Source organism: Mastigoproctus giganteus, chromosome 2 (genome assembly GCF_048544385.1).
Source record: "Mastigoproctus giganteus isolate SK-2022 chromosome 2, ASM4854438v1, whole genome shotgun sequence".
In the NCBI taxonomy this organism is placed as follows: Eukaryota; Metazoa; Arthropoda; class Arachnida; order Uropygi; family Thelyphonidae; genus Mastigoproctus; species Mastigoproctus giganteus.
In genome coordinates, this window is record NC_143576.1 from 186,422,828 (window position 1) to 186,433,317 (window position 10,490).

At 35.3% G+C, this 10,490-nt stretch overlaps 1 protein-coding gene across 3 annotated transcripts in view; it reads left to right on the forward strand.

Annotated features, from left to right (window-relative positions):
- Mcm5 (Minichromosome maintenance 5) overlaps nt 1–9,817 on the forward strand; it is a 154,810-nt gene extending 144,993 nt beyond the window's left edge. For all 3 annotated transcript variants that reach the window (XM_090368850.1, XM_090368848.1, XM_090368849.1), the window contains one exon: nt 9,716–9,817. In XM_090368850.1, the coding sequence (XP_090224976.1) occupies nt 9,716–9,817 (102 nt within the window). The remainder of the gene's footprint in view (nt 1–9,715) is intronic.
- The last annotated feature ends 673 nt before the right edge of the window (nt 9,818–10,490 follow it).

Below are 10,490 nucleotides of genomic sequence, written 5' to 3' on the forward strand. Positions count from 1 at the left end.
TAACATAATCTTAACCTCAATACACCAAATCTGTTGACTTCAATCAGAGCAGGTTACTTAAACTGCCATGTTCTGTCCTTTATCCCACCCCCCTCCCAAGATGTTACAAATGCCAGAAATTTGATCACTTCCAGGCAGCATGCCATGGAAATGCATTATACCCAAATGTGGGTGTAAAAATTGTACACAAACAACTCTGCAGTGTTTTAATTGCAGGTACAACCATCCAGTATACTCCAAAGATTGAACTCTGGAAGCTAGGGAAAAAAAAACAAAAATATAAGATTGAAAATAAAGTTACCTATCAAGAAGCAAGAAAATGGGTTAAATTTAGTATACTAAAATGCACTTATGCTTCTGCTGCTCAATCGCCGATCAGTAGCATGCTAGAAGTGTTGATCTCTCCAGCCATGTCAATCTCAGACTGGGCTTCTAATGAAAAAGAACTATTTACTTTCCTAAATCGTATAGGAATATATCATAAAATATAGTTATCACAATTAAGCTAATATTTCATATTCACCATTAGAAAGACACAATATGGCCCTAGCAGCCTATGTGTCATTGAACCCAACAACAACAACAACAACAACATCAGACTGGGCCCAATCAGTACTCTTGATTCAGCATCCATCTAAACCATGCCTAATAGACCAAAGCAATAATATACCACCCATGATTCCATCCCAAAGCCTTCCCCATTGTCAAGTAGCAGAGAAATTTCAAAAATCAGATCCTGTTGAGGTGAAACAATCACACCCATCAAGCATGGATACAGATGATACAATCAAGAACTACTTGAAATACATGCAAATGATGATATGGAAGATAGCAGTGACTCGGAATGTCCCACTTTTTCCAGAAAAGAAAAATCAAAACTTGACCATTATAAACAATCCACTCATAAAAAAGCAGGCAGATTCACCTTCCTCTCATAAAACCAAATAACGGAACACATCATACAATGGAATTGCAGAGATTTTTTACAGCAACATCAATGATATCCATGACCTAATTCACTGCTACAATCCCGTTGTCACATGCTTACAAGAAACAAATATGACACCACTCCCCTTCAATCAAAAATTATACTATCTTCAGGCAAGGTGATCTGACACTAATAATGCTCATGGAGGAGTAGCCATACTCGTGGATTCAAGAGTCCCCTCAGACCCATTCCATTGGAAACCTTAGAAGCTATTGCCACGTGTTGTAATTGGTATCTGTGACACTGACACATGTCTCAATTTATCTTCTGCCTAATCATCCATATACTGTTCAGGAAATCAAAGATCTTGATTTGCATTTACCATTTTCATTTTGTTTACTAGGCGAGTTTAATGCATGCCATCCATCCTGAGATTTTTCCACCTCAGACAGACGAGGAAAGCTTATCGAAAGGCTGATTGGCAGACAGAATTTAATGCTGTTGAATACTGGCTCCCCTGCCTATATCTGTTTTCCTACAGGATCAATCTCTGCAATAGACCTTTCCATTTGTTCTCCAATCCTCTTTCCAAGTATAGATTGGATAACTCTTTAACGATCCTTACAACAGCAACCATTGCCCACTAATATGTAAAGTTCAAGCATCCTATTTCTTACTAACAGAAAATCCAGTAAAATGGAAATTTCCAAAAGCTGACTGGATAAAATACAGCATGCAGATCTTGTTTCACAACCATATCATCCAGTTCTGTTCCATCAACAATGCTAATATGCGCATCACAAATCAAATGTTAACAGCTGTCAGCTGAAATTGTTGACAAACATTATTGGCGGAATGAAGATTGCAACAATGAAGGGGGAAAAAAAAGCATGGAACCTATTCTGCAAACATCCAACCACTTACAATGTTAGTAATTATAAGCAAATTAGAGAAAGAGCACCTCAATCAGATCACCTGCGCGGTGATCTGATTGAGGTGTATAAGGCCTTGAATGGGTTGAGCATGCTGAATTCTGATGGGATCCTTCCACTTGTTCAGATTACGAACCTAAGGGGGCATAAATTCAAATTAAGAAAAGACAGATGTAGCTGGAACAAACATCTGCTGTGGAAGTTGATAGGTTAAATAAATTTAAGGAGGAACTGGACAGGCATTTGGAGGGAATGGTGTGATATTTTTTTTTTTTTTTTTTTTTTTTTTTTGGCTGATGCTGTATAAGCTCATACACTTGCTTTCTTGCATCACATGCTACTACCACTACTACTATGTAAAGTGTAGAAAGAATCTTGGATTAAATTTGCTTCTTCAATTGATAAAAATACAGATATCAGATTGATCTGAGAAAAATAAAACAGTTAAATGGTAATTTCCTCTGTTATCTACTCTGCGACTTAACTGGAATGGACAGAAGCTGTCTACTCCTACAGAAATCTCAAATGCACTAGGAACTGTATTTTCTCAGTTGTCCTCCTCAACCACTTATGATCAGTCCTTTCAAAAAAATTAAATCTGTAACTGAAAATCCAAACTGAATGCACAGTTTGGATTTTCACAATACACAGGCATTCCTGTGTATTGTGCAGTCCCAAAAAAGAAAGAAAGACAGACCATATTTTCCCAGTAAAGAAAGACCATATTTTCCTCACAAATACAGACCGATTTCTCTTACCAGTTGTCTAAGTAGAACCCTTGAAAAAAAATATACATTGTCTCGCTTAGTATCTTGAGTCACAAAACTTGATTAACAACAATCAATTTGGATTCCGAAAAAATCAGCAATCATTGGATCTCATGATTAAAGCTGAAGCAAACATCAGGAATGCATTCATCAAAAATGAACATCTCATCATGATCTGTCTTGACATTGAGAAAGCCTTTGACATCGCATGCCATTTCGGCATCTTAAAGGATCCATATTCTCCTGGCCTGAGAAGCTATTTGCCATATTTCATCCAAAATTTCCTTCATTTCAAATTCATTATTGACAACTTTGTCCAAGGAGGAATCCCCCAAAGGTTCTGTTCTCAGTGCCACTTTATTTGCAATTAAAATGAATCATATAATAAAAATCATTCTGAAAACAATGGATTCATACCATTATGCCAATGATCTCACAATCTCCTGTCATTCTTAAAATATGAACTACATTAAGTGTGACGGCTGCAAATATCAATAAATTGCATCCAGTTAGGGATGACACAAAATGATTTTAGACTATCCAGCCAGAAATCTACTGCCATTCATTTCTGTACAAGTTGCAAATTGTATCATGAACTCCACCTGGATAACCATCCTCTTCTAATAGCAAATAATGTCTTCTAGGTTTATTTTTTGATAGTAAGTTAAACTATCGAAAGCACATTGAACATCTCTGGACTGCTTGTCAAAAAAAGAAAACAATTAATATACTCAGAGTTTTAACAGCTATTAGATGGGGAGTAGATCGTTACACCTTGCTCACTTATAGAGATTTAAAATCAGATCTTGCCTGTACTACAGCGTGCCTGTTTTCGATTCATCTAGACAGTGTGCTTTATCCTGCCTCAATTCTATTCAACACTCAACTCTCATGACAGCTCTAGGTACTTTCAGAACATCTCCAATACAAAGTCTGTATGTTGAAACTTATACAGTTCCTCTAAATATAAAATTTGGTCAATACTTAACAATCCACAGTTTAGTACCTACTATAGAAGCAAACTATGGGCATCTTGGTTGGCTGGTATTAGATTAAAGGAAGTAAGAGAAAATTGGAATATACATTTCAGTAAATCCTCTGAGATTCTACAGATCCTGATCCTCCACTGTCTGCCTTCATGCTGTCTTGTGACAGTTATTTCCAGCAACGAGGAAATGCTACAGCAGACATTAACATCCAACAGCTACCTGTTGTTCATACACAATGCTATCCTGCCTTTGTAAAAATTTATACTGATGAATCAGAGTCTGAGAGTGGAGTATGTGCAGCAGTGGTACTCCTTGACACTACCATTTCTGTATCACTTCCCACAGAATGTAGTAGTTACACTGCTGAATTATATGCCATAAGCTTGCCCTAGAAAATATTTTCTACATCTCAATCCAAATCAGTCTCCCAAAACAGCATAATATACACAAACTCACAAAGTGCCCTATTAACCATGAAAAACACTTCCCCACCTATTCATCCCTTACTAAAGCTCATCAGGTCAGGAAGCTGATGTGCATCAGCAAAGGGTTGTCTTCTGTTCGATCCTAGGCCATATTGGAATACAGCAGACTCGATTTACCGGGATCGGATTAACCGGGACACTTCAAAACTCCAAATAAAAAAAAAATAATAATAAATAAAATAAACCAGAAATCATAAAATTCAAGTAATAACTAAAATAGGTATAAACAGATGTTTTGCAATTCGTAAATAAGTGACAAGAAGTGCCGTTATAAGTCGTCATTGGGAGATTAATGTACCTATTAATCTTCACACCTGCTGCTTAAAAAAAAAAAAAAAAAAGAGGCTAAATGTTTAGTTTGTTTTAGTGTGTTATGTCGATTGTTGCATTCCGTCACTTCACACTGCAAAAGGACAAATTTCGTTTTGTTATTTATGTCAGGAATGTCGGAATTTTTTTTTTTTTTTTTTTTGTATAAAAATTGGAAAAATGATGGGCAAACGAAAAGAGTTGTGCTTTCAATTATTCAAAAGTTTGAAAATGGTGCATCCGTTAATTAAATGTCTAAAGAACCAAACCATACACGACGTAAAAAATAAAGGGAAGCTATTAGATTTAAAATTGACATCATAAAAAATAAAGTTGTGTCTAATATGTACTACTCGTGTATAGGACACACGAGTAGTGCGCGGTAAGTTTTTTCATTTTTTATCTATCACCATACTTTTTACGTAGGTTGCTGACATTTTTTTGATACAGTAAGTCCCCGACTTATGTAGCTTCGGCCTTACGTTATGTTATTTATATTTTTTTTATATGACTGAAGATAGCAGTGAAGGGGAAACACATTTCACCATAATAACGTAAAAACCCACAGAATTCCACAGAAAGTGCAAATTGTTTTTATTGTTTTATGGCAGTGACTTCCAGAAATGTGCTTTAGTAAAATGTGAGCTCACATGGGGTGATAATAGTGAGTTTTCACTTTAACCCTGTGAAGTTCTTTTCAGAAAATTTAATTTTGACTGTTATCATGGTGCTGACTAAGAGAATAAGTGACAGTGGTACTAGTAAATCTATCAAGAAAAGGAAAGCGTTCGAGATGGATCAGAAAATTAAAATAATAAGGATGTATGAAAATGTCCAAATGTCAACAAGTATCGCTCGGAATTTAGATTTGTCAGTGGCAACGGTGAACACAATAAAGGTGAAAGACAGAATACGAGAAGCGGTGAAACAGTCAGCACCAATGAAGTCAACTATAATAACCAAGACTATGAAATACAAATCAGTTTTTACAGTACAACATGCGTTTTTTCTTCCTTTTATGTTTTCTTTTCTTATGTGCCACTCCAGCTACTTCACTGCCATTCCCAGATAAAGTTTTTAATTGAACTAATTAAAAATATATATAACTATTTTTCTTCATTCTTCTGAGGATATTATGTGGTTTTTGTAATTTTGGCATATCAGAGATATAGTAGCAATATTTTATTAGTCATACCCGAGTTGCGTAAAACTCAACTTACATAAGAAGTCCTGGAACTCTTATGTATGTTGGGGACTTACTGTATTTTTGGATTAACCGGGAAATTGATTATCCGTGAATTTTTTTTTACCATCTATCCCAGAAAATTGAGAGTCTACTGTACCTGGAAATGAAATTGTGGATGCTGCTACCAAACCTCCATCCAGCACAGCCCCAATGAATTTTCTAGTACTGTTCACTGGTTACAAAATAAATATACATGTAACACCCAGATTTAATTCTCCTTTTAACTTTAAACCCTGCAAGAAGTACATACACTATTCTCCAACATTTATTGGGAACACTTCATCCAAAAGGAAGTAATGGTTATTTCTAGAAGCCACAATAGGTAAAAGTAAGTAAAAATAGGATGTAAAAAGGCATGCACACTCAGTGAAAGTAGTTCAATCAGAATGGGATGAGAGAAAGACCTAGATCCCTTCACAAGGAGTGTGATGGTTGCCATTAGTGGGCATACCTATTTACAAACATCAGAAATGAATGAGACATTACAAACATCTAATGGAAGACAGTAATGATACCATAAGACAATTAATGGTGATGTATGATTGTATAGACCTATGTTATGTGGTTTTGACCTTGTCCACTGCTTGTCATCAATTAAGCCATGAATGCATCTGTCCGTTATGATATTCCCAAAAATTCTGCTTTACCTGCACCGGCATGATGCCCCATATCACAAACATGGTCAGTATAACATTAGCTTGAGGAGAGTAATTGATGAACTTGCCATTTCAAGTCGAGATCCCAGCCTGAAGGGATGTTCTGTAAAAACTGGTGGCAGAATAAGATCCTAGTTAGATGCAACATTATGGGAGAAGTGGAGTGAGATTCCAGTCTTCACATACTAAATACAGGGTGATTCAAAATTAGGTAGATGCACTTTAACAATCCATAATACATGAATTAGATGGCTGAAACCCATAGGTATGATGGAGAGCATGCAATTAAGTTTTGAGAGAAGGGCAATTCTTAAACTATTGTCTTTGCCATGCACACTGAACCTCCTATAAACCTTTTCTGATACCAGAAATTTGAAAATGTTATAGAGGTTCAGTGTACACGTGAAAGACAATATGGAACAAGGGTGCCTAATTGAATAGAATAGAATCTTTAATTGTAGTATGACCTACATCCAGTTATTCCCATCAGAGCATAGTGGTGCCAGGGCTTAACAATAACCCATCTGCATGATAAATTTAAGTAATATGGAACTGTATATAGTATCACTAAGACAAGCAATGGGAGGAAAAGGACATCCTTTAATTATCAAAAACATTGAAGCTGTCATGAATGCATTGAACGTTCCCCACAGAAGTCAACAAGAGAGCGTTCACGAGAACTGCAAATGTGTCAATGTTATAAGAATCTTAGACATAAATTTGAAGCCTTTTAGATCTCGATTACTGCATGCAATACAGGAAGATGATTCAGATTGACGAACAACACAATAAGTGTGGTGGAATCGGATTTTGAGAATGCAGTTGCATAGTCAGACAAAGCCACATTCAAACTGACTCGTCGTGACTATGTTTACTGGGCCAGCGAAAGCCCTTGCCTCACCTTGCAGATAGATATTAACCTGCCAGGGTTAATTGCGTAGAATTTCTCCTCTCGGGATTATCAGACTTTATAGATCCAATGGCACTGTTACCAGGAAGAGTTATCTTGAAATGTTAAGGTATCGTGTAGCACCAAACATCAGAAGCATGTTTTCAGATATGATCTGTGGGTGTGTGCTATCCTGTTGGATGGCACACCACCACATTTTCATACTGATGTTTGTGACAATATAGACAGGGAATTTCATGAAAAATGAGTAAGCCACAGGAAGAAAACTTTTGAAAACCCTCAAAGGTTTCTGAACTACAGCCCCTTGGATTTTTTTTTTTTTTTTTTTTTTTGCATGGAGATATCTGAAAGATATGGTGTACACTCAAAAACATTGGAAGATTTGTGAATAATGATATAGCAGGAAATGTACAGAATGTCAACTGATCTGTGGACTATGTTGGATGTGAAAAAAGATATTTATGCATGTGCCAGAGGACAACATTTTAAACACCTTAAATGAGTTTTTCTTTTAAATAGAAGCCACGTAATTCACCTGTTAAATAAAAAAATAAAATAAATAAAAAAAGTGTTTAAATATATTATCAGAGTCATAAATTATGGATTGTGTATACATAATTCTGACTTGCCCTGTATATAAATGTACCCCAGAAAGTTACTGATTTCTTTAAAGTTAATTGGGATCATCCTTGATATTAAAAGCAGATTTTTAATTTACATTCATTGCTTCTTTGACATTGTCTTGCTGTGATAAACTTGCAACAGTAACCAGTGCTTTTTGGAAAAAATTAGTTTTAAGTTGTTTGCTTATCGACACACTGTTTTTCTCTGTATAATTCTTCATAAGGAGCTAAAGCTAATGATAAACTCCTCTCCAAATTAGTATCCATATCCAGGAGCTTGGTTAAATTGAATTGTAAGTTTTAAAACTCAGTCTTTTCAGGGTCAATTTTTTGTGTGTTGCTATCTGCATCTTGCTTTTTTTTTTTTTTTTGTTTCATCAAAGCCAACCGGGCTAGCCGAGTGGGTAAAACACCTGCCCGGCAACCCAAAGGTCGTGGGTTCGATTCCCGCCTCGGGCTTGGATCAAAGTACTGCAAAAACCTTGGGAGGTGCAATATGGCCACAGAAGCCGATGCGCCAACAACTACCAAATCAAAAAAAAAAAAAAAAAAAAATCAAATTTGTTTCATCATTTTTGTTATATTCTTCATGTTGTGATAAAATATTGTCCACTGATAAATATTCTCTATGAAATTCAAGAACTTCTATAATAGCTGCTGGTTCCAGCTCTTCAAATCCCCCTCCATTAATCATTTTTCCATTTCTCACAATCTCAGCTACCTCCAGTATTTCTGCTATGGCATTTTTCCATGCAGCGTTCTGGCCACAACTTCTTACAGGCTGCTTTCATTGTTGAGTTCTTAAGTTCATCCCAGACAAATATTTTTTTTCAGCATCAAAAATGTTATAATTCTACCAATAATCACGAATTGGACTGTTTCTTTCATCTGTAGCTTCCACCAATTATGAAGATCTTCTTCGGTCCAGATCCATCAGCTGAATTAAAAAAGTTGTTTTCACTGGAAGAAAGGTAACTGATCAAATGTGCAGGATGGCTGTGGATTGTCAACAATAAGCAAGATTTTGAATGCTGTGTTTCTCTTCAGACAAAATTTTTCTGCTTTGATGCAAAAGCAATTTAAAAACCAATCCTTTAGCATTAGCATTTTTAGCATTAGTAGAGGCATATGATGCAAGAAAGCAAGCTTATGCAGCTTGCTTTCTTGCATCATTAAATTTATTTAGGCTATCAACTTCCACAACAAAAGATGGAAGTCTGTTCCAGCAACCAACTACCCGCTGGCTAAAGGCAAAATTCCACACATCTATCCTACAACTGTCTTTCCTCAATTTGAATTTATGCCCTCTCAGGTGATTATTCTGAGCAAGAGGAAGAATCCCATCAGCATTGAGCATGCTCTAACCATTCAAGGCTTTATACACCTCAATCAGATCACCTTGCAGGTGCCTAGTCTCCAGACACTGTAATTTGCAAAACTTTCTTTGTAAGAGCAACCCTTCGTTCCATTCACTAATCTTGTTGCCCTTCTCTTCTCTTTCCAACTCGTTCCAACAGCTCTACATCCTTCTTAAATGAGGCCTCCAGACTTGTATACAGTACTCAAGGTGTGGCCTAAAATCCTCAAAGATTTTAGCTGTCATCCAGACTTTTTTGCTCAATTTCCAATGAACTGGTAAGAAGCTTTCTGATATTTCTTTTTTAGAATTTTTTTTTTTTATGGTGTGCATTTTGAAGTGAAGACTACTTGAGGAATACTAAATTTAATGCTCACATAATTTTAAGTTATTATTTATTTTTGATTACTAAGATATACCAGTGTACCCACTAAGATGGTTATATTTAAAAAGCTTAATTCCCTTATTATTTTACTCTTTGTCATTTTATATGTTTACATTTTTATCTTTCAGAAATATCCAGAGATTGCTATATATAAGGTTCTTCACTTCATGATAAGCTGTGGTGAAATTCAACACCGTATGCAGCGAAAAATGCTCTACAGAATTAAATAAAATATCTCTGCATATTTTTGGCAATTTGTAGATATTTAAAATGTAACAAATATTGTTTAATGATTTTGGTACTTTTTTTTTTTTTTTTAATAAAACTTCTTTCAGGAAAATATCTGTGGTTAATATTTAGATAATGCAAACAAAATATAAAATAATTTGTCTTTGGTACTGTAGTCCTAATTCCAAAAAGAAGTTTATATGGTGTCACACTAAGACTTATTTTGTAACAGATATCAAAAGGTTTACTGAATCTATTTACTCTACATTTTTGGTATTTATTTTATGCTCTACGTCTTTTATGAATGTTTGGTTTGTTAGTACATTTAACAATATGTGAGCTGTAGAATTAAATTTAACTTATGGAAATATAAATGTAATATTTTTGCTAAAAGAAACATTATAACAGTTTTTCTGTTGGATTTCCTTTTCTTTTTTTTTTTTTTTTTTATGTAAATCCCAAACACGAGAGGTATTAGAACCTATAGTACTTGGGTACCGTGGTTGGGTTGGAGGTTGAGAAGATGAAAGAAGATATTTGTTGATATTGGACTTGAACTTCTGTAGACTAATTTTCAGGAAATACATATGAAGGAAGAAAGAAAATGGCAGTTGAATGAATAAACGAGGAAGATGAAAAGTTGGTTCTGTGAGTTTTAAGTTGGACAGTAAATGG